Source organism: Tachysurus fulvidraco, chromosome 4 (assembly GCF_022655615.1).
Source record: "Tachysurus fulvidraco isolate hzauxx_2018 chromosome 4, HZAU_PFXX_2.0, whole genome shotgun sequence".
Classification (NCBI taxonomy): domain Eukaryota; kingdom Metazoa; phylum Chordata; class Actinopteri; order Siluriformes; family Bagridae; genus Tachysurus; species Tachysurus fulvidraco.
Window position 1 is genome coordinate 22,445,316 of NC_062521.1, and position 24,999 is coordinate 22,470,314.

General features: G+C 36.8%; 3 protein-coding genes across 4 annotated transcripts; 1 reads left to right on the forward strand and 2 right to left on the reverse strand.

Annotated features, from left to right (window-relative positions):
- Positions 1-318: 318 nt before the first annotated feature.
- Positions 319-6,305, reverse strand: tmx2b (thioredoxin-related transmembrane protein 2b). Its single transcript, XM_027146003.2, has 8 exons — positions 5,985-6,305; positions 5,474-5,534; positions 3,034-3,147; positions 2,563-2,639; positions 2,257-2,363; positions 2,079-2,144; positions 1,830-1,959; positions 319-1,515 (listed from the first exon to the last, which is right to left on the reverse strand). The coding sequence occupies exons 1-8, from the start codon at positions 6,171-6,173 to the stop codon at positions 1,336-1,338; spliced, it is 924 nt and encodes a 307-aa protein (XP_027001804.1). The 5' UTR covers positions 6,174-6,305; the 3' UTR covers positions 319-1,335.
- A 109-nt stretch (positions 6,306-6,414) lies between these two features.
- med19b (mediator complex subunit 19b) lies at positions 6,415-10,703 on the forward strand. Its single transcript, XM_027146004.2, has 6 exons — positions 6,415-6,965; positions 7,995-8,117; positions 8,289-8,422; positions 8,904-9,000; positions 9,417-9,511; positions 10,294-10,703. The coding sequence occupies exons 1-6, from the start codon at positions 6,755-6,757 to the stop codon at positions 10,357-10,359; spliced, it is 726 nt and encodes a 241-aa protein (XP_027001805.1). The 5' UTR covers positions 6,415-6,754; the 3' UTR covers positions 10,360-10,703.
- Positions 10,704-10,800: 97 nt separating this feature from the next.
- On the reverse strand, positions 10,801-24,142 carry slc43a1b (solute carrier family 43 member 1b). 2 transcript variants are annotated; one of them, XM_047812630.1, is made up of 15 exons: positions 22,886-22,916; positions 22,474-22,630; positions 22,009-22,195; positions 21,445-21,500; positions 21,289-21,365; positions 18,573-18,665; positions 17,318-17,451; positions 16,771-16,922; positions 16,489-16,635; positions 14,894-14,929; positions 14,607-14,739; positions 14,371-14,491; positions 14,183-14,256; positions 13,596-13,719; positions 10,801-13,090 (listed from the first exon to the last, which is right to left on the reverse strand). In XM_047812630.1, the coding sequence occupies exons 2-15, from the start codon at positions 22,625-22,627 to the stop codon at positions 12,893-12,895; spliced, it is 1,686 nt and encodes a 561-aa protein (XP_047668586.1). In that variant the 5' UTR covers positions 22,628-22,630; positions 22,886-22,916; the 3' UTR covers positions 10,801-12,892. The 2 variants fall into 2 exon arrangements, with proteins under 2 accessions (XP_047668586.1, XP_027001803.2); XM_027146002.2 differs by lacking the exon at positions 22,886-22,916 and adding an exon at positions 23,948-24,142 and having other exon boundaries at positions 10,803-13,090.
- Between the last annotated feature and the right edge of the window lie 857 nt (positions 24,143-24,999).

Genomic DNA, 24,999 nt, shown 5'->3' on the forward strand with positions numbered 1-24,999 from the left:
TTAGAGGATAAACTGCCTTCTTTTATTTACCTGAACAAACCAGGGATACTTGTCTGTGTGGTTATCCTTTTTTTTTCTGCAGTGACATTTGGATCAGAAACAGGTTTATTGGCCAAGATTTTGGTTTGGTTCCAGCTCTTTGTGACTCTCAAAGTCACAAATGTTCTGCAGCTGTGAACAGACGAGTTTAGAATAGCTGCATTTATTAGTACAGACATTTCAGTCAAGACTTGTGTGTAGCATAGTAAGAAATATAAAATGAGCTCCACTTTAAACATACTAGTCTTTAGGACACAAAGTGAGACTATGAAGGAGGACTAAGCTTTGTGGGTTTTTTATTTTATTGGAATGTCTACATTCATCCAAACCTCTCACAGCACAAAATCAGTCACATCCGTCCACATTAGAGTTAAACTACTACAGTAATTGTGGTTTGGAATAAAGTCAGAATCAGTCATTCACTAGGGAGCATGCAGCATACAGTTCTTTCTGTGGGTAGTGTAACTTGATTTATGTCCCATATATGCGCGAGTATGCAAGTCCACTGACTGCATGATGACCCCAAAGAAAGCAGAGAACATTAACGGGTATGTTTTTGCAAAAATGCCAACACAGCCCACAAGTTTCCACTTTTCACAAGTTAGTAAACCAGAGATGGGAATATGGAGCTAGAGTAGTAAAAATATTTAAGACTGTACAGCTTCAGCAAATGGATACTAGAATAAAAGAAGTCTGTAGCTGAGTATCAAGGCTTCAAAAATATCACCACACACCTTTTGATGCTTTGGTCATCCTTAACACAGAGCTGTTGTAACACAGCGCCCCCTTCAGCGAAACAAATGAAATGTCATGAGTGCCAAAACGATCACAAATACAAAACCAAAATATCTAACAGACAACAGGAGTGAAAAGGAGTTAAAAAAATTTAAGATTAGAAGTCCATCAGTAGTCAGTAATTCTACAAAAGCTTCTACCTATAAATTATAAATTAATCAAGAACGATCATTAGCTCACTAGAGGTAGGAGGCATGAAATAGTACATTTGGTTAAAATAAACAACACTGTTAACAGCAGGCAAGTCGGTACAAACTCATTTAACCCTGAAATGATGGCTGTGGCTGGCTAAGGGTTTCTTAAACAGCATTATTCAGTACTTTTCGATTCCATTCTTGTAGGTATAAGTTTGAGTTTTGATTATGGGTGGTTCTGCAGTAAAAATAATAATAATGTTGTTCCCACACAACTCTGGAAAATGCACACTGTTGTGCGTGTGTGTGTGTGTGTGCGCATAAACCCATCAGTCCTACAGTCATGCCCCAGTGTTCTCTCCTAGTCTTATTTGTCCTTCTTGCTCTCAGTCTCGTTTTCTGCAACCTCTGGTTCAGGTTCCTCCTCCTCAGGCACCGGGGGGAACTGTGACTCGCTGGTCTTCTCATTCTTCTCTCCTTTTGTCTTATTCAGTTTCTTGGATTTCTGATACAGCTCATTTAAATTAAACTCTCTGATGATGTTCTCCTGAAAAGTGTTTAGAAACATGGTGAGTGTGCTGCACTATTTATTTAAAGAGCATGATGTACGTACAGTGATCAGTCTGTATTTAACCTGCCAAGCCACCTATTGTGTAGTACCTTGTGTTATTAATTCATGATAAATATACTTGAGTGTAAATTTGACAGACTTTTTAAAAACTCGAATTTGGCACAGTAAGCTCTCTAGTAAGCTCTTATTTATTTTCTAAAGTTTTCTCCACACTTGTTCATCCTTTTCATTCAATACATTACACTTTTAAATAAGTGTAAGGATGATGAGCTCACATGTCCATCCCTCACCTCAGTGAAGCTCCAAGACACTGCTCGTCCTTTCTTGTCCACTTGGGGGCGTCTCATAACTTCTTTTCCATTCTGGAAGAGCACCAGAGATGGCAGCTGCTTGGAGAGAGGAGATGTGCTCACCTTGTACCTATGATGATGAAGACGAAGACAAAAAAAAAAAGAAAGAATCCCGACTGTCTATTTAAAGCATCTCCTATAAGAAAATGCAAAGGCACAACTTTACAAGACATAGCAAGCGCTGCTTACTTCTTTGAAACGTCGCCGTAGCGGCCCACGTCCACTTTTCCAAACTTCAGCCCAGAACAGTTGTACCTATTGATAGGAGGACTGCAGTTAGAATACTTGCAGGTAAACAAGCTTGTTAGAGACACATTTGGTATAATCTGCAGCACCATATCAGTGTATGATTTCTGTTGCGTCTTACTTCAATGACAGATCAGCGTAGACGGATGCAAACGACTGACACTCAGAAGACCAGTTGGCGAAAAACTCCACAATCCAGGTCACACGGTGGTCTCTTTCCAATTCCTCCTGAAGACCACAAGAGGATATGTATGTATGTATGTATGTATGTATGTGTATGTGTATATAATCACACAGAGCCAAAGTCTGAAATTCAGATGTAAATGTGTCTATTAATCAGTGTTGTGAATAACAGCTTCGGAAGCAAATGTCCTTCTGACTGAAGCCTACAGGTTTTTCTGTGTACTGAAGCTAAAATAGTTCTTACGTCTATGGTCTTATCACTGAAGTACTTGATGTACTCGGGGCCCATGTACAGAGGAGGCTTGCAGGTCATGAGGAACACTGAAAAACAAGAATTAATGTTCAAGATCAAGGATAACGTATTTCATCTAGATATAAATGTCAGCTAATTCATGTAAATAAAAAGCTTCAAGTGTTATAAGATGACCATATGTAGTGTCTGCGAAACTACAGGTTTCTACTCCAGAGTCTAATAATACTGACACCCTTAAAACATCTCAATAGCCAAATATAACATAAAAGTAGATACAGTTTCTTCAGTGTGTATGCAACTTTCTACACACTTCATGAATGAACACTAATACAGATGAGGTTGTGCTGTGTTGGATGTGAGTGAAATGTTGGTGTGAACTGAAACGGTTCATTTTGTGGAGGAGAAATAAAACACAGTGTGAACTGCACCCCCACCCCAAAAGTGTGCATGTTGTGTACTGACCGATGCACAGGGTCAGGTAGAGCAGTCCCATGCGAATATCCAGTCTGAAGAACAGGATCACATTGGCCACTTTACAGAAGAGGATGATGTTCCCAACATGTTGCTCGACCGTTACTGCACCACAGGAGGAAAGAGAACAAGCCAAACAGGTAAGTATGCAGTAAGAAAAAACACATTTATAGAGATCATTGGTACATAGAACAGATGAGGAGGACACTTAAAAGTTTCCCAATAAACTTCACTGCCCATGATCAAATGCTTCAAGATGGGGAATCCAGCAACCTCGTGAAACTTAGACAGCGCGGATTTCGAATGATGCTTCCTAGCATCCACCTGGCAAACCTCCGCTCTCTGCACAACAAAACATACAAGCTCCTTCTGCTCTCCCAGAAAAATAAAGATTTTTCACACTCCTGGCTAAACGATGCCATGCCAGACAGTGTGCTACATCTGCTGAACGTTCAGCTGTTCAGAGCGGACCGTAAAGCAGAATCAATGGGAACATCAGTGAAAGGTGGTGTACAGATATAACAGTGTTAAAGATATGCTGTTCAGATCTAGAAGTGCTCTTCATTAACTGCAGGCTGTTCTACTCGCCACGAGAGTTTCACTCGTTCATTCTTATGAGTGATTACATTCCACTGCAAACGCACACCACCACCCTGACTCTTATAATTCTTGAGGACTTTAGTAAAGCCAATATCTCCCGTGAACTGCCAAAATACAGCCAGCACTTTGAGTCCCACCAGAGACAGTAATATACTGGACCAATGTTACACTGCAATAAATGATGCATATCTCTCAGCCCTACGTGCAGCTTTGGGTCTCTCTGATCACTGCCTGGTTCATCTTATACCAAGCTACATGCAAAAACTTAAACCTGTTAAACCTGTAGTAAAGACTGTAAAGCGATGGACCAACATAACAGCAGGTTTTACAAGCCTGTTTTGACCTCACTGATTGGAGTGTTTTTGAAGCTGCTGCCAACAATCTGGACAAGTTCATGGACACTGTAACTTCATATATCAGTTACTGTGAGGATATATGCATCCCTACCAGGAGTCATCCAACATTCAACAATGATAAGCCATGGTTTACAGCAAAACTGTCAAGCCATAGAGAATGCCTACAGAAATGGAGACAGGGTCAGGCCAGGAATATGCTGAATAAGGAGATGAGAGTGGCTAAGGGTGCTACACTAAAAATTTGGAGGATCAGTTCACCTCTAAAATCTCAGCTTCAGTCTGGAAAGGTTTGAAAGCCATCACCAAATAAAAGACATCATCCCCCAGCAATGTGGAGAATCAACAACTTGCTGAAGATCTGGATGAGTTTCTGTCACTCTGACCCTCTGATAACAGACACATATCTTAGGCTAAGATATGCCACAGCTATGATGCACAGCTCCTCCCTTCTGGCAGGCGCTTCAGTATTTTGCTTATTATAACTGCCAGACACAGGAACAGTTTCTTTCCCCAGGCAATCACCCTGATCAACAACTCACCATAATTATATTCACTGCTTCTTATCATAAGTACTGCATTATCAGGACTGTCAGTCATCAAATCATCTGTATACTAAACACACTACTGCTGCTATATATTGCACAAAAAGCATAATATTGTACAATATTATTTGCACTCCCACACTTTATGAACATAACTAATCGTTCATATTCTATATTCAGATTTTATACTCATTCTGTCTATATTGTATCTCATCGTCTGCATTGTTTTCTTGTCTAGTACAGCGTTATTTATGTCTGTACCTTTCAGAGTCACAAACTGCTGGAACCAAATTCCTTGTGTGTGTCAACACACTTGGCCCATAAATCTGATTCTGATTCTGATGATATAAATGAGAACGTATTCATTTCCGAGCATACCTGGTGGTTAGGAAAATTCAAGTTTAATTTAGGTTATTTTATTGAAACTCCTCAGAACAATGCCATCAACTTCCCAATTCAAGTCAAGTCAAGAAGCTTTTATTGTCATTTCAACCATATATATCTGTTGCAGTACACAGTGAAAAGAGAGTATCTCCAGAATCATGGTGCTACATAAAACAAAGACAGAGCTAGGACTTAGTAAGTTCGTCCTAGATACATAAAGTGCATCTGTGCAACCTGGTATAAACAGTGCAGGACAAAAAACACAAGACATTACACAAAAACAGTGTCAATTGCTAAATGCATTACTGAGTGAGGTTAGTCTATATGTTTCTGTGTTGTATTGTGTAGCATGATTCTGGTAACAGCTATGCATGCACAATAACCCACTCAACAAACTCAAGGGTCCTTGAAGCACAACTCGTTTAGAGACTAAAGTGTACACAGTAAACACAGCTGCTATTCAGGACCACCTGCTGTAACGGCTGCAGTTGGACTTTGTTGTTATTTGGTAGAAAGTGTTTATATGTAAGCAGGGAACGGAACACTTACTTGCCCTTCTGTTTTTCATCATGACTATAGCGCTGAGAAACATCAGGATCTCCACCTCTCTCTGGGAAAACAAATGAAAAGTGAAAAGTTAAACTAATGAATTAAGCTAGTGCACCTTTTATAAAACCTGCATGTGATGTTAAGGTACAGAAATCTGTGTCTAAGGGATAAATAACTCGAATAAGCATTACTCTTATACAGGTATTCTCACTGATTCTTTAAGGGTGTTAATTATTCTGAGCTCGTTCACACCCAGCCCTATCTCTCTATAATATGTTATATTCATCATCATTATCATCATCATCATCATCTTCATATCTTCACCAACATCTTCATATCATCATTATCATCCTCTACATATCTTCAACATCTTAATCATATATTCGTCATCATAACATCATCATCATCATCCTCAGTTTCTCTCAGCGCGTGCAGTAGCCTCAAGGACATTTCATTGATGCTGTGTTGTCATTTTGCCTGAAAACATATTTTGTAGAAAAGTCACACAAACCCAGTCGAAGTCGCAGGGGTTTCCGTCCTCCCTCTGTGTAGAAAGATGTTCGCAGATTCCCGGAGTCTTGCGGATCATCAGGAAAGCGAGCGACATAAACAACGACGCCACGTAATACGGCCTCAAAAGCCATTTATACACCTGCGGTAAATGATAGAGAAACGCGAACAGAGGAGTCAACAGCGCCATTTTCTCTGCTGCACGAGGAGGACGGAGGCTAACGGCTGAGGACTTTACGTCGGTGAAAACCTTAAAGACGTTAAGTTAAAGGGACAGAGGTCACTTAGGACGGAAAGGGAAAACATAGGCCACGCCTCTTCCTGCGTGTTCTAAATCGTGTTCTAGTTCTAGTGCGCTTCTTAGGGTGTAGGGGTTATTAGTGTAAACACCAATAAAAGTGCACCTAAATATTGACCGCCAGGGCATTTGAGACTCGGCTAAAGCTGGTGACAGGAAGACGCTGTGTGTTTTACTACCGTAAATATTAGACAGTTTTCATCGATTCTCTTTTTTTTTCGTTTTTAAACTTTTAATTAGCGAGACATAAAATGTCCGCTGTAACAATGCGGATATCAATAATATGATGCATGTAGCTGTCGCTACCTTCAAATCAAATGCATCCTAAAATATGTTGAATTGTAATGAAATATCCAGAGCACTTTATTAGATACATTACGGTACAAACACACAGTAAACACTCAGAACCGAAAGTCACTTGGATTTGAGGAGTAGGTAAAGAGTTCATCTTGTTTAAACGAGTTCTTCACAACATGACAGAAATATTTTCATCGCTTTACGGACCAACTGAAGCTCAGGGATCTTCTGGATCTTCTGTGATGGGGTTCGGTTCCGGGAAACCGCTTCCGGTGCCTCAGAACCCGGTGCACATGACGGTCCCTCACCAGCATGTAGATGAGGGACCTCCACTCCGAAAACCCTCAGCTATGAACGAACCCTTTTACCTGGTGCGAGAACTGCCAAGTGAGTAACTTAGTATCTTAACACATTTATCCAGAGTGACTTTATTACAGGGCCTTGTTCAGACCTGTGATTCGAACCCATAACCTTCTGATAGTAAAATACAGATACACAGAAAATGCAACATGACTACACAAAACTAAGACCAGCAGACGACTACATGGTGTATGTGTACAAACAGCACACAATTACTAATGTATGGCTTACATTTTTATTTCAAGTTATACAACCAAGCAATTGAGGGTTAAGGGCCTTGTTCAGGGGCTCAGCAGTGGTATCTTGGTGGACCTGGGGTTCAAACACATGGTAATTCAAAGTGCTTTGGAGGGAGGGAGGGAGGGAGGGAGGGAGGGGGAATTTAACTGTTTATAAATGCATTTTTTGCGTTTTTTTTTCGTTCTACTTACACAATTAATTATGTATACATACATGTATTTTTCACAATAGAAAAAAAATGTTTTTTTTGGGGGGGGGGGGGGTTGACAACCCACGGTTGGGGGGGTCCCCGTCCCCGGGATTTACGCCCATGACTACAGACACAGTAACGGACAGTGCCTTGCCAACCAGTACACAGTTCTTGTGCAGAATTACATTTACATTTATGCCATTTGGCAGACACTCTTATCCAACGTTACTTAAATTTGATCTCATTTTATACAACTAAGCAATTGAGTGTTAAGGATCTTGCTGTCTTGCTTAGAGGCCCAGCAGTGGCAGCTTGGTGGAACTGGGATTCGAACCTATGACCGTCCGATCAGTGGTCAAACCCCTTTACGACTAAACTACCACATCCCACATTATAATAAAATGCAAAAGGATATTACAATATAATAAATGTTGTACATGTGAATATAACCTACTGGTAAGCAACAAAATTTCAGGTGGTCAATACCATATTTTGTTTACGCTTTTTAGCCGCAATTCAAGCAAAAATTTGGAAAGGCTTTGAAATAGTGCCAGATTTGTTACTGCTGTAAATGTGTGGATTTTTGTTTCAGCCCTGTTTTACTCTTTTGTTTCTTCTTCACTTAGCGGAAAATGAGCTGACTGGAAACACCAACTTAATTACACACTACAATCTGGAACACGCATACAACAAGTTTTGTGGCAAGAAAGTAAAAGAGAAGCTCAGCAACTTTCTTCCTGAACTACCTGGTAAGTACATTTCAGATTAACCTGAAATCACTGGGTGACTCGGGTGCATCTTGGTTATCATCCTCATCATCATACATCTTCCATATATAAATAACATAAATTTCCTGAGATTGGGGACGGTTGGCTTGATTTTTGGAGGTGAAAGGATTCACTTCTGCTTCTTTTTCCTAGGTATGATAGACACACCAGGTCTTCAAGATGGAAGTTCTTTGCGCTCACTTATAGAGAAGCCACCAGTATGCAACAACTCCTTTAGTCCTTTAACTGGAACCATGCTCACTGGGTTCCGACTGCACACTGGCCCTGTAAGTGTGGTGGAGTTTTTATTTTTGTCAATCTGGCAACACTTTTGCCATGCACCATATTTTTTAAATGCTCTTACATTTAAAAAATATGGTGCATGGCAAAAGTGTTGTGCTCTTCCATTGAACACAAAACTGTTTCAGCTATTTAGTTCATTAGTTTATTTAATTTCATAAAGTAGTAAAGCTGTGAGTCTGAACACCAGTCATTATATTTACATGATATATATTTCCCTATTTAACATATTCAGACAGGTGTATTAATGTACATTTTTTTACAACTTAAACTTACACAGAGAAAATGAATTCTGATTTGATTATCAGTAATTAAGTTATTCTTGCTAGGATACAATATATCTCTGTATTAGAGCTCTGTATCAGTATTCTGATTATCCTTATCTTTTTCTTCATGTCAAATATAATCATGAGCTTTAACAAGCATTATGATATTTCTTTTTCTCCACACTGCCATGGCATCCTGAAGCTTCCTGAGCAGTACAGATTGATGCACATTCAGCCTCCAAAGAAGAAGAGCAAACATAAACACAGACACCATCGACCTCAGGACCCTTTACCCCCAGGTACTGAGTCTCTCACTATCACTTCATTCTGTCACTGCTCTGAAAAATACGAATATGTGGTCAGTCAGATGAAAAAAAAGTAAACTTTTAAAGAGTTTGAATAAAAAATAATTTGATCATATAATAATATCAAGAATGGTTTACAAATAAATCTTACGTGATTTCATTTTTTATCCTAAACTTAAACAAGTTTTTAATAACTAGATTGAATTACTGGCTGAGCATGTTCAAGTCACATAGTGTTAGTGTAAACTAACCGTGTTCGTTTTTACTCCTCTCTAGCATTAACTGAAGGATTCGTTTTTATAAAGTAAATTCAGTTAGCAATTTTTTTTTTATATATGTGTAGAATGTGTAGACTTTAGTGCAGACGCTTCCATTTTGCCTGAGCTATTGTTTGGTGCTCTGTTAAACAGAAACCCCGTCAGACTCTGACCACAAGAAAAAGAAGAAGAAGAAGGATGATGATCCTGATAGAAAGAAAAAGAAGAAGGATAAGAAGAAAAAGAAGGTTTGTAAAATTGCCATATTCTGTGTGTAGATAATTAATTAGATCATTTAGGAACTTACATTCAGGAAGAGGACACCATATAAAGTGTTAATATATTAAGCTGATAAACCTAATTATTCCACAGTGCTGTTGAATTCTTGAGGCTGATTGGTCCAAAGTTATTGATGAGTTTTCTGTAACATCAGCTCTGATAGATCAGCTGCAGAGCAGAGTGTATTAACAGGGTGCACAGTGATGTGTTTGTTGGTTGGTTATTATGACTCATAATAAACCGATTTACAAAACATGCTATTTACCTTATCTGCTTTCTGTAAGGAGAAGGTTCTTTAACATTTATCACGTGTCTGCTCTTTGTAACATGTGACACTGAAAGTCCATCTTCAGCTTTGTAACATCTAGAGTGAGTGAAAGAAAAGAGAGGCTGGAGATGGAATGATTGCTCATGGGAACTGTAACAAGTTATAACAGGGACTAATTTGTTACCCTGACATTCTACAATCATATGTGTAACTATAAATGGATAAAAAGCACAGAAGATTTTTTAGGTTTTGAAAAGTAACATTAGCATTAATGTTAACATTCAATGTTGCAGTCAGAACTACAGAAAAAACACGCACACATTCTGACCAATCAGATTTGAGGATTCAACCACACTATACGATAAGGGGAAATATGGAAGGGGAAATATGGTAGCAGCAGACCTATAATTGAATTACAGGTTTTTAGCTTTACATCTAGTGTGATTGTGGGATAATGTTTTGCTGTTTGCTCATCGTTCTCAGAACCGTCATAGTCCTGATCACCCCGGCATGACCAGCTCTCAGCCCAGCAGCAGCAGTCTGAGATAAAAGCACACAGGACAAGAAATGCAGAGACAATTCCCTGTAAATAGCATTACAAGACCATTAAGAAAAGTGGTTATTTTAAGTGTGTGTGAGAGATTGCAAAAAATGAGAGAGCAGTCCAGGCCTTTAGTAATATTACTATTTTTTTTTTACTTGTGTATGTTACTTTTATACACGCTTCAGATGAGACTACAAACCATATTGCAACAAACTGTATGTTTTACACCAGTTAGCCACTGTATGTTTATTTATGTAATAATAAGTTAATAAGGAAAAAAATGTCATGGACACTGTGACAATGTGAACATCTTTAATTAAGTCAGTAAAACACTTTGCAATTTTTTTTATTTCCTCGTGATTCATATTTCAATTAATTTTTTTCTCACTAAAATATTCATAAAATATTTACAAAAGTAAATATTTAAGAAAATACAAAGCAAAATGAGCACCAAGGAAGTGATAATTTCATTTATAGCCAGAGTTTGTAAGAAATAGCTATATATATATATATATATATCATTCTTCACATTATAGAAGGCATATCTGATTACAGAATAAAATATATAATTTTAGTAGAAACCATCAATAGGCTAACAAATAATACCCCAGTTGCTGAAGTACAGTGCATTGACTTCTTTTATCCAAAGTTATTTATAAAGGAAGCAGAATCCTATAAAAAAATATAAATTCTCTGGCAGCCCTGGGATGTTAACCTACATTGATCAGCTACAATAATATAAGAAATAGACAGACAGACAGGTAGATTGATAAAACCATCCTTTTTGCATTTAAAGTAAATTGCTGAAGGTCCAGACTGTTGTCTAATATAGTATGAGAACAATTAATACATAAAAAGCGAGTTCACAGGCAAATAAAATCCCTGATAGCAGAAGTGCAATTTATCAAACTTTACAACAGAAGTCTACAAATACATTCCTGGTGATTTACAGCACGTCAGTAAACAGGACTAGCTGACCATATTCTCCAAACATCATAAGATTCCACAATTCTATATGTACAGTAGACTGACTATAGGTCTATAACTCTGACAAGAAAATGCTTTCATACACCTGAAGTGCAAAATGAAACTGTACAAGCTCAAAGTGCAGTTAGCAAAAGATTTGGCAGCCATACATTAATATACATTCGCTCATGTGGCTTAGGATTTTATCCCAAGTCACTTACAGTTGAGAAAGGATACAACAGTTGTTTTGGATTAACATCTTACTCAAGGGGTTAGAAACCATGACCTCATGACAGAAGAAATAGAGGCACTGATTTCCAAACCATGCTAAATTATAATTAATATAATAATGAGTGTACATTTTTTCATCCACTCATTCTTCTACAAACTTCAGGAACTGAGAGAACATTATATTAAAACCAGCTCTAAACAGACACATGCAGTACCAACAGACTAGAGATTAGATGTAATGGTTTAACTGAGCTCTAACGTTAGGTAGCTTTTGATGAAAGCAGCCAGTCTGTGTAATGTGATGTTTCATTGTAAAGTGCATTAAATTCTTCAGTCAATAATTTAAGTGTAGCCTGTAAAAGTTTTCGTAGGCTACATTTGTAGGCCAGATTCGGAGAAAGTTTCATTAACAGGTTTCTCCATACACTACAGTAAACAACTAAGCACATTCATAACACAGCAGATTTATGTTTAGTGATGGTCACAATACATAAGACCATAAATAGAAGTGCTATCAGAGAGCTGAAAATTACAAAATGACAGATAAATGTTGAAAAAGTGTCCTCTAAGCACTGTGTGGCTATAAATCCCCCAATAGTGCAGCTTAGCGACTGCACTGCCACAGCTACAACATACAGAGTCAGAGTCCGTCATGCTCTTCCTCCTCTTATTAGATGCCATTTCTTTTTATGCTTATGTACTTTAGATTTATGGATTTTTTTTCTAAATTTTCTTATTCACAGAACATAACTTTGAGTTTTGCAAAAGTTTTCATTACATAAATGTGTGTAACTGAAATAAGCTAAATAAGCTTTTAAGCATGACAGCATCGACTGTATATAAATTCTGCACAATTAATATGCGATATGAACGTTCCTGTTCAATTTAATGACTCTATTTATGTTTTAAAAAAATACTTTTATAGAATACAAGTGTTTTACCAAAACCAATTATTTTTCCATTAACACAAGATTTTGTGCAACTTCCCCCTGAATGGTTTACAAATACCTTCATATACAGCTTGATAAATGATGTTATTAAAAAAAACAAAACTCTGCTGGTTCAGTCACAAGACCTAAACGTCCATAAACTGCATAAAATGCAATTTACAAATCATGCATTTTTTCTGCAATTGCTCCCTTTTTTAAATTTACAAATTGTGCGATTCTTTTTTTAAAATATATAATTGCTCCCTTTTTTTGAATCCGAACAAATTGCTAAATAGAAATTTCCCTGAAAGTCTCATGAAAAATGCCCATGGTGTAAAGTTTTGCATTTATGTTTGTGGCTCAGAAACGGAGGACTGCGTTGCCACAAATGAGTTTTCTACATCGTTCCTTCTTAAGCCTCGTCTGCATCAGTCTCATCACTGTAGAGGTTCTCGGGGCCATTCGGTGACTGGTTAAGAGCAACTGCTGATTGGCCAGCTGCTGCTTGATCCCGTACCTTTTTCTGTTTAATCAGATGTCTGCGATGGTAGAACAGGTATCCTGGCAACAGGAAGCCAGCCAATGAGAAAATAAGCAGCCCAAAGTTGATCTGTTGGCGGAGAGAATAACAGTAAGCAACAGATCAGACGCAGTAAAGGCTCTTGTGTAGAGCTTGCACAATAATTAAAATGATCGTCACAATTTTACTTTGCAGCTAGAACCATAATTATAAATCCAAAATTATTATTATTAATATTCTAATTAATAAATCAGTTAGCTTAATGAAATAATAAGGAAACAACCTTTCCTTTTACACTGTACATGTATAAATCTAATATTCCTTCACACAGATAGAGCTTCATAAGTAAAACGATCCTGTCGGATTCATAGAGTGGAACTTTTAAATCCTAAATACAATTACACACAAATCATCACAGCATGCAAACCTATTTACACTGTGATAAGATGGAGCACTGGATTTAATGCATCAGTCTTTCATTCAACTAGCTACTTTATCTATGCTTATTATTACAATCACTTTTTTGTGTGTCCTCATGACTGTGCATTAAATAGCATAACGAGTCATTGGTATTCTGATTGTATGTGTGTCTCACCCAGTACGGGTCTCCCTTGAGTGGACCCAACATGTAGACAAACAGTGGCTGCTGGAAAAGAGCAAACAGGGCACTCAGTAGAGACTGCAGACCCGTCAGAGTGCCAAAGTGGTTAGATGGGAACCTGACAACCATGACAAGCAAAGTGAACGTTCTCGTGCACAATTATTGATATTTCATTATATGTTTAAGCACCTTGAACTACATATACAAAGCAGGAATTGTCAAATCTATCACACTGTCCTTGTAAACTGCCTTAAATATAGCACATTTAAATCAGTAGATAACTATAGAGTGCTTTATAGAACATTTCTTACATATTAAAAAAAAACAATAACTAAAGCATGGTAGGTTAAATAGCTATTTTTAAAGAATTTGTGTACTAGGGCAGATAAAAAAAAAGATTAATTAATTAATTAAAAATGTGTTTAAGTTGGTAGATAAATAATTTGGTGTTTTGAATGATTAAAAAATATATTCAACTTTCATGAGGTGAAAGTTTTACTCATGCTATTGATCTTAAATACGTGCCGTTTCATAGATTTATGGGTGCCAATAATTCTGAAGCTTATTATATCATGACTTACACAGCAGCATAGAGTCCTCCACAGCAAGAGTGAATAAAACCTCTTACAACAGTATGAAGAACAAAAGTCACCAACTATAACAGTAAAAAGAGAAATTTTGTATTTACAATTATATTTTTTTTCGATCGATTGATCAAGGATGCATGCATCAAAGAAAAGACGAGTATGTATGTAAATGTGTGTACGACCTGGAGAGGAAGGTTGTCTATCAGGCATGTGATTCCAAACAACACTAGTAAGATGTTGGTGAAGATAAAAGCTCTGATTGCATTGGTGAGTTTCTGGACCTTCCTGTCTCTCTTGGGTGGCCTGTGGGAAAATATTAATATATTACTATTAATACATGATAGAATTCATTAAGATGAGCCAAGTAGCAGAGCTATTGAAACTAAAGAGTGATGTCTTTTTCACTCTCTAAAGCCACCTTTTCTCTCCATCCACCAAACTACTGTCCTCTTCACACTCTTTCATCTTCCAGTCCATGATGTAGCCAATAAGAGGAGAGGTCAGGAGACACAGCAGCTGCATAGTGCCAAAGATAGATGAGTAGAGGCTGACTGAGGAAAAAATACACAAAACATCAGATATGATGCACTACAACAGCCTTGAAATTAAAAAAAAAAGTCATCTGGTTCTATGGCATAGTAAATGCATCCACGTAAAAATGTCAGAGAAAAAAAATATTACTATATAATTTAATAGATTTATTACCTTGTTCTTCTGCCTCTTTTATCAAGTCTTCAGGAGCTGGAGCAAGAGAGAAATATCGTTAAGCATGACTATAACTACAGTTATAGTTATATAGTCATATATAGTTAAGTATAGTTATAGTTAACTATATAGTTAAGTATAGTAATAGTTAAACACTTTTTTGTCCTAGTAGTGTTTTCATCAGAAACAAATCTTTTTAATGAACAAATTGTTGTCGTTGTTTATGTACTAACTTAGATTTTTCATTTTACAGCTTTGACATCTTTTTCTTGCTTTTTAAAGACAGTGATAGAGGGCTGTGAAGGAGCATATCACTGATTGGGTATATTGATCGAATACACTCCATACTTTGAGTCTGAATGAGAGTGGTAACCTACTACTGTTGAATGAACTGGTACTTTGCAGTCCATGAACAAAATGTACGGGTGATTGTTATAGATGTGAAACAAATGAGCTAGGTGAACAAATGAGGATCTGCTGGCTCGCTGATGTTGGCTCAGCTGATAAATGCATTTTGTTCACTCAGTTTGCCAACCCTGGAAGATGGCAGAACGGTGCATTTGAAAAGTGTAGTGCACTAAGACAAGGTTTATTTTGTTGTGTTGTTCATAGACTAATATAATACATAACTGAGTAAAATGGACTTAATTGATTTTTTTTATTATTATTGTAGCACCAAAACTGATTTCATACACATATGTAAAAATGTGTTGTTTGTTTTGTTTTTTTAAATTACATTCATATCCTCATTCGTGACCATTCTCACAAAACTAGCCTGCAGTGAATAAAATGTCTTTCTTATGAAAAAATACCTTCACCAGACCTTCACTTTGTAGACTACATATGCCAATTTTGATAAATTGTAATATTAAAACTTTACTGTTGAAACCCTGGCATTTTAAAATAAAAAAATAAATAAATATAAAACTTTCTCATAGTATATAAAAAGTAACACTGGTGCCACTTATTTGTGTAATGAGGTAAGTTACAGTAAGGGCCACTGAACTGAATCAGAGAACGAATCGTTTTAGTCAAAATCTAAATTCACTGCTATCCAAAGCTTTTTCTCTGGCAAAATTATTGACACCACATAATACTTTACATAAACTTTTACTTTTCGTCTGTCCCATGGAAATGTTTTATGGTTTTAACTCTCAACTGTTTCCCCGGGTATAAATATGGGATAACACAGATACAAAACTCTGTCATCCATTAATATGTCACATGTATCTCTCATCTCTTTTCTCTTTTTTTTTTTGTGTCATTGTGTAAGTAAGTTAGTTCATGTTAGTTCATTAAAAAAATCCGCTACTATGTAAAAAAGACAAATAATTTTCAACACAACAGAGCAAATGGCTGTTGATCAGCACAAACCAAGTAACTGATATGAAAATACCACAATTATACACAATTAGGGCCATGTCAGCAAAGCATCTTCACTTGTAAAGAAAAAAAGTTTGATATTTGACAGGAAATGGACTCATAAGCGCACTGTCTACCTACAGATTGAGAATGGTGGAGGAGGGAAAAAGGGAATAATTATTTCATTTAATAAATTTGTCACATAATGTAATAGGACTCTATGAGATGCTCACCATTGGGGTCACCGTATGTAACCAGGAACTCCAGCATCTTATTCATGGCTCCCATATAAAATATGATACGGAGCTGGGTCATCGGCATGGTGATCAAGCTCCACAAGAAGATGGCAGAAAACATAGAGCGGCGAAATGGCTGGGAATCTTAAAGCACATAGATACCTTGTGTTAAAAGATTTTTAAAAAGTGTGTGTGTGTGTGTGTGTGTGTGTGTGTGTGTGTGTGTGTGTGTACATATATGTAAGCACTGCATGTACAGTATGCATGTAAAACTCTCACCCTGGCTCTCTTCAGCTGTTCCGTTACTTTGCTTATACTCATCCAAAACCTGTTTTTTAGTCATTCCCTGCCCTACAGTGGTTATATGACTGTAGCAGCGATCCCCCGTCACCTTATGATCCATTGCTACACCACTCAGCTTTACTTTTTTACTGGATGAGGGAAACAAAAAGGACGAAATGAAGCAAAGGAGCACTGGAGAGATTAATTTTCTCTTCTTTATCATTAAATTTAAAACTTACAACAAACATAAAAAATTTTATTTTTTTTATAATTGTCACTCGAATCAAATTTAGAACCTTTAAGGCTTCTTCAGTAAGAGAACCCCTATTGTTTTATGTAGAACTATAACACAGTGTTTCCCTAACAGAAAGGGACCCCAGTAGAAGCCGCTGAGTTTAAGACCACTTGAGTATGTAAAAACATATAAAATATCCCTTTTCTAACAGAGAAGTGTGCAGTCATTTTGCTTTCTCTGTTTTTGTGTCAGTGTTTACAAAGAGATACACAAAATTTTTTACATTATAGATTTGTATAGAATACTGACATGTAGCTGATCTCCTCAGGGGCAGGAAAAGGCTCCACAGGCCAATTAAGTAAGCAGTTGATGAAGACGAGGAACGCCAAGCCTGACCACACCCAGAAGATCAAGCGGAATGAAACCCCTAGATCATAGATTAGCTAAAGAAAGGAACCAAGCATCAGCATTAAAAAGTGTCTGTGTGGGACTGTCAAAGCTTAACTTCCTGCACCATTGCTGTGACTAAACTCTGTATAGTAAGAGTCAATATTCAGGTGATGTTGCCCTCTGACAGACTGGATATCTTATTGCAGACATAAATGTTAGGTCTAGGCTTGGAACTAGACCTAACATTTATGTCTGCAATAAGATGTCCAGCCAGCCAGAGGGCAACATCACCTGAATATTGGCTCTTACAATACACTTCATTGACTTGCAGTGGTAACCTTGAAGTGCTTCAGACTTGATGTTATATATAATTTAAGATCACCCTCAACAAAACAGATTACGATGCACTCTTAAATCAAGGCTAAAATAATCACTGATTAATTACATGACCTTAATTCTGTTGACTACAGTACATTTTTTAAAAAAAAGCCTTTCAATATAACAACTTTCTTTTCTGCCATGTCTACAGTTTAAAGATGTGCATCGCAAGTAATTTGACAGCTGGTGTTTAGACCATTTACAAAAGTAATCTATTAGGGTTATGTATTATTCACATTGGAAAGTGACCGTAAGATTACTTTTCACTTTTTGAAGCAAACATACTCAGAGTATCAATTAAAACACTTTCAGGCAATTTGACCAATTGCCTACGCACATTATAAAGTCTTGCCAAATTCATTCTGTATGTTTTGTTTGAATTTCCTTGTCATGTGTGTACTGAACCTTGTCTATTTTGACTCTGCCTGCTTTGTAAATAAACTCCTCCACATGGACCCACAACACTCTTTTCAGTCTGTTGTGTTATATTAATCTTGTACTATGCTATCAACAATAAAAATAACAGGTTTCAGAGGAGGCCCAGAAAATATTTCACACTAAGTTCTTCTGTCTGTATTCAAAGCTTTTCTCTAGATTTCTATCCACACTTCATTACGCAGGCAAGGAATTAATGGGTAAGTACTTTGGTTAATTCTGTTAACCAACTGCAAAATGTTTACTTGCAAAAGATGGACTTAGTTAAGTTGCAGTGCCTTTATTATGTTTGATTAACTTTTAATTAATTTTGTCCATTGTAGAAGTCTGACATTGTGTAGGTTTCTGCATTGTGTCCTACCTTGACTCCTGGGAAGGTAACAGCAGAGGAAGCATAGGAGCCAATCATAAGCGAAAGAATGGTGGACCGGACATTTCCAAACATGTTAGGGAGCTGAGGAAACATTAACATTAGTTCATCTGGATCATGGTTTACAAGTGAGCCATACAAGTGAGAAGTTGGCGGTTAAAGGAATTCTCAACTCCATCTACCGCATATGGACCACATTGTGTGTGTTACAATAAACAATCAATTCAACTTGTTTCAAAACAATTTTAATTTACATTTATCAAAAGCTCACTTATAATGGAAGTCTACAGCTATGGAGTGATTCCTTTAAGAGATATAACTGTTTTTTCTTGTGGTAGAACATGTGTCTAAACATCACCAATATAAAATTCAGGAAAGTTTTAGAAATTAGAACACTCCATGGTGGCACAGCTCTTCCTTAGAGACCCAAGGTCCCAAGTTACCACTGGATTGATAAATTTAAATTGCGTGATTGCATTGACATTCAATCCAGAGTGTATTCAGACCTCACACCCAGTGTTCACAGGATGGGTCATCCAGACCTAATACTGTAGCACTGCATGCATTCAGTATTCACTTTATATTCAGAAAAAAGTAGTTTCTTAAGATGAATGAATGACTGAAGTATTGAATTGCAACAGTATTTGATGATTTTAAGTTGATGCAGTTCAACATCTGATTCAATTTGTTAGAATTTCCATTAGGCAATGAGTGAATGTGTGTCTATATGTGTATAAGGTGCCCTATGATAATCTGCAGTTCCAGCCAGAGTGTATTTCTACTGTATCTCCTCCATTCTGTTCCCAGGAGAGACTCAAAAATTACCCCTATTCAGGATAAAGTGTTTACTAAAAACGAATGAATGAATAAGCTTTCCATTCTTATGTCAGTATAGGGAAACATGGAAATTCTTCTTTGCTGTGTTTACAACTTCACTAAAAATTCAGTAAATTAAAAGCTGTTAGAAAAATGTTGGAGTATTTCGTTAAGCTTCTTGTTTAAGATTAACAACTGACCTGTCTTGTGGTTCATGTTCTGATTTGATTTTACACTCAAACATTTCAGAGTTAGGTTTAAGTTTAAAAGGAAGCAAAGAACATCCTTTGGTTTAAAACTTACAGTAGTAAAGACTATGAACTCATTTAACCCTAAGCCATGATGAACAGCATGTGTCACACAACAAACCTCTATAGTATTTAGAAACATTTATAGTTTAAACTGGAAAATACAGTATTATGAAAGACACTATGCATATTGTTACAAATTTAATTTTACAATCTAATTTGCTAGTCATGCTAGAAATGCACAAAACAAGGGTGAGGTTGTTTCCTCTCTGAAAAGCCTCTACATTTGTGATTCTTTCTTCCATTTAAAGCTTCCTTCTTCTTTCATTTTCAATAGATTTTTTATATGTGTCAGTTAAATATAGATCAGCATGTGATGCATGTGTAACACCCCTGTTGAAATTCTTTTCCCTTACATGACTCTGATTCATCCAACTTGGAACATGGAACTGTCCTGCATCTGTTTGTCTCTCTCGCTCTCTTCCTCTTTTACCCCATGCTTTTCTTTCAATTCTCACTTTTGGCATCTCCATATCTCTCTCTGAGGTATTTATATTCATTTTGACCATGAAAGCGAATTGCACACATCTGGCATGGAGGCAGGAAAACTACAGTATATACATTATATGCAAGAGTAAGAATGGAAGCACGTAGTCTCTGTGTTCTCTTAACCAATAAAGTGTATGTTCACCTATTAATTATTTATCCTTTTCACTATGCCCAATAATCTTCAAAACAGTGTTATCAATATTAACAGAGACATGGGAGGAATGAGATCACATGATGGGAAAAGGAGTAGAAAAGGTAGGAAGAAAAAGGGATAGGACAATGTAACTGAAAGTTGGAGAGAGAGAGAGAGAGAGAGAGAGAGAGAGAGAGAGAGAGAGAGAGAGAGAGAGAGAGAGAGAGAGAGAGAGAGAGAGAGAGAGAGAGAGAGAGAGAGAGAGAGAGTTTGTCCTTACAGTTTAGGGAACATGGAATATGGGCAGGGCAGTGGTAAGGGCGTGAGCACAGTCCTGCCATCTGATTGGCCATAAGTGACATGACAAAATGTAGGGCCTTGAAGTGTAACAGCATGTGCCTCTACAGAGCGTCAAACCGAAATACACACACGCACACGAATGCTTGCTCTTGCATAAGTCAACTTAGCCTGCACTTTCACAAAATAAAATCAATTCCCACAAGGTAACAGCAATGTGGATGTGCAGAAATTTACTGGCATGGAAACGAATAGCACACATTTTACAAAATACACATGATGTTCTGTTCTCTTCATTATGGGAGAATAAGAACCAGTGTAGCTATTCTAATGATTGAATGATTGTGTTACTACACATTTAATTGTGGCAGATTTGAATCCCTTTTAAATCAGTTCTAGCAATAAAATGTATTGCCGTTAGTTAAGACCTGCTATGCACTGACCCACAAATATGTGCTTTGGAAAACCACTTTAAATTTCAGCTTATTTCCTTACTAATCTTAAAGCATATTATTCAGTAACTACAATAAAACCAACAGTTAAGAGATCGATAATGATTACTGGAAGATCCAGAGAAGGAGTAATGAATATTTCAGTGTGCTTTTTTACTTATTAATCTTATGTTTGTGTGAATTTGTGAGCATGTGTGTTTGTATGGTCCTACCGTTAATGAAGTAAAGGTCAGACATATTCCTCCAAAGCCATTGAAGGAGACAGCAATAAAGATGAGAGGTGATAATACTGAGATGTAAGAGATAAAAAGGTGATTAACATCACATTGTATAAGAATTTGCATATATAAACATTGCAACATACTCACTTAAAGGATCATACGCTGCCACAGCAACCAACATCACTGAGAAGGCAAAACAGGAACTAGGAGCAAATAGGAAGTGAAAATGGTTACTCTTGTGTGTAAATGAAATTTATAAGAATTCTGTAGAAAATAAATTGTACACATCTCATCAACATATATCCTAAAAACAGCCAAATAATTTCAAACTGTATCAGGATGTTCCACAGACTTACTGCTTACTTGCTTATGTGGTCTCTAATACTGTATGACTATAATGGTACAACTGTATAGAAGGAAATCTGTCATTTTTAATTTCCGTTATGTTGACACCAACTTTTCTTACTGTCAGTGTAGTTCTTTTTGCTCAATATTACACAATCCTTTGTGCATTTTTTCAATATTCGCCATTGAAAACTAATGTAAGTAAAATTTCTGGATATGAAATTGAATATATGTCCGACTTGAAATCAATCTGGCCTGACAAAATTACTAGATTTTATACAAGTTGGATCTGGATGATGATGTTATTTAACTAGCATGGTCAGGTACTTCATATGAAATTAGGTTAATACTGTATAAGTCTTCTACCTGCCTAGCAGTCGCAGGGGGCGTGGCCCATACTTGTCCATCAGGATTCCGAGTGGCAGAGTGGCTGCGCTGATGATGAACGAGCCGATGGTAAAGCCAAGATTTAGGATCTCTTCTTGCTCAACGCAGCTCAGCCACACATTGCTCTCCTCCAAGCTTCCATTAACATGATGCTCGGTCTCATTTTCTATGAGATCAAGAAGAGGAAATTATTAGAAATTCTATAGTGAAGTCTGTCTCTCAAATTTGGGCTTAGGTAAAAAACTTACTATTGTTAAGTTAGCAACCCATTGTAAGTTTTGAATAGTCTGGTCTTGTCCCTGCTCTTAACATCTATTACTTAGGTGTTTCTTGATGCTCAAGTGCCATAACAGTATAGACATCAGAAAGGGGTGTTTTTGTGTATATGTGCTAAAATTCCACGTCTTCATTTGCAAACAAGCAATCCTTTTTGGGATAGTATACCTTTGCACAAATGTGAGTAGAAACCCTCAGACTTGAGCATGATTAGTAGTGAGCCCCAGCCCAGCAACACGGCAGAGAATAGCAGATTCTCAATTATAGCCGTCAAGGCCATCCACCAGCGCCTTCTGTAGGCTTGTGAGAGAGACGGTGCCATCGCCTGAAATATAAACAACATCAGACAATGGTCATCAAATGCATTAAAAGTGAAAAATTCAAATACATACAATCAGTTTCAGTATTCCATGAGTATATTTTTAAAATATATTTATTTAGAAATCAATGATAAATATACAACGATACAATGTTGATCTTGGAACAAATAAAACTGACATATCTGATATACTGTACAACTTTACACAATTGTATAAAGGTTTTGCAATGCTTGCTGAAATTGAGATTGAGAGAACCTTACTGCTATTAATTAATGTTTAATTCTTGTAATTTCACAAAAAGTATCTTGTTCTTTTTCTGCAAAATAAAAAATAACAATAGTAGTGAATAACAGACATTATACTCTGATGTAAATTTTATGTTTAAGTACAAAGTGCCAGTTTACAAATACATTAATAGTATGTCTAATTTGGCCTCACCACTTCTGGAAAATGGAATGCCTTTGGTCTCTTTGTCTGGCAAAATAAGTCCACAATATATTCATAATACATTAATTTATCATTCTTTTAGAAATCTGGTGTGTGCAAACATTCAAATATAATCAAGGATCGAGAACCTGTGGGATGTGCTGGACCAATAGATGCCCAACTTTGTAACATACTGGACCTAAAGGAGCTGCTGGAAATTTTTTGTGCCAGAGACCACAGTGCGCCTTTTGAGGTCTTGTGGAGTTCATGACTTGTGGGGTCAGAGCTGCCTCACACCTCATACCATTAATCATGGTATTAATGTTATGGCTGATCGGTGTATGTTTACAGTCTGGTGAGTCACTCAGCTCGGACGCATATGCTACTAATAGCAAATTGCGATGTAGTGTGTGTGTGACCACACTAGACAGACTATTCATTTCTCCCCACGTGCCTCAATGAGCTTTGCGCGCGCATCCCTGGTTCACTGCTTGTCCTTCCAATATAACCTAGAGTCAAAATGTGCAACTACACCGAGATCTCACACCACTTTCGAATTACAGGGATTTGGGGGTCTCGACTTAACAGTTTAAAATGTATAAGCAATAGCTGGATTTCATTGTAATGTCTAAGTCGGTAAAATATATGACCTTTAACCAATGGGTGTAGTGTGTAGTTTATATAATCAATAATAATAATCAACAACAACAACAACAACAACAACAACAACAACAACAATAATAATAATAATAATAATAATAATAATAATAATAATAATAATAATAAAAAGAAAGAATAGTAATAATAATCTAATCCTAGCCTTTAAGTTTTTAAATATCCCATTTCTGTTTACGCACAAAACGCACAACAGTCAGGTCGCATGTGTATAAACTTACCTATGACTTATAGACCGTGTATAGATCTAAGGGAACGTCACGGTGATTCCAGTTGAAATGTAAAACCAAACAGATTAAAAAAAAACAAACAAACAAACAAACGTTTAAAGAGTGTACTATTTGTGACACAACTACACGTGTCAATTCATGAGACGCCTTGCTCTCACTCGCACTCCACTCCACTTGTGCGCGCTATAAAAGGCAAAATCCGTCACCAGTGTCTCTCTCTCTCTCTCTCTCTCTCTCTCTCTCTCTCTCTCTCTCACACACACACACACACACACACACACACACACACACACACACACACACACACACACACACACACACACACACACAAAACCTTCCTGTTTAAACTTAGCAACTCTGGGTGGCACGCAATCATTTTATCGCTTCTCCAGCTGACACTGCCTTCTATCTCCAGATCTTTTTACTCGTTTACACCTTCATGGTCTTAGAGAAAGTTAGTATTTTATTTATTGATATTATATGTTCATATCAGATTACACTAAGTGACAACCCATCTGCTACTCTGTTACGATTGGGCACATCACCGGTATACTATATATATTTTATTATATATTATATTATATATATATTTATAGAGATGCAAATCAGTCTATATACCTTTGGGTTGGGGAGAAAATTGGAGTAAACCTCAGCATCTACACAGAGGACAGAGATGGAAAAAGTCCAACCCTAGAGATGTGAGGCAAAATAAATAAATAAATAAATAGCATGGCGCTGAAAACAGAAACTCCTTTTTTATCTCAATTTTTTTCCCTGCAAAGCCATGTGATTGTGGTGCACACACTTCTAATATACAGATATTGCGTATATTATAACCTTATAATGGAAATGGAAATGGAAGGGAAAAATTCAATTCAAATTTATTTGTAACTTTTAACAATTGTAGCTTTACAGAACATAAACATAGAACAAAATATTAATATAAAGATTAATATAAAGATTAATATAATACAAAAATATCAGGATTAATATTAGATATATTTATCTACATATCTAAGGCAGCAGAGACATTCATTGCTGCT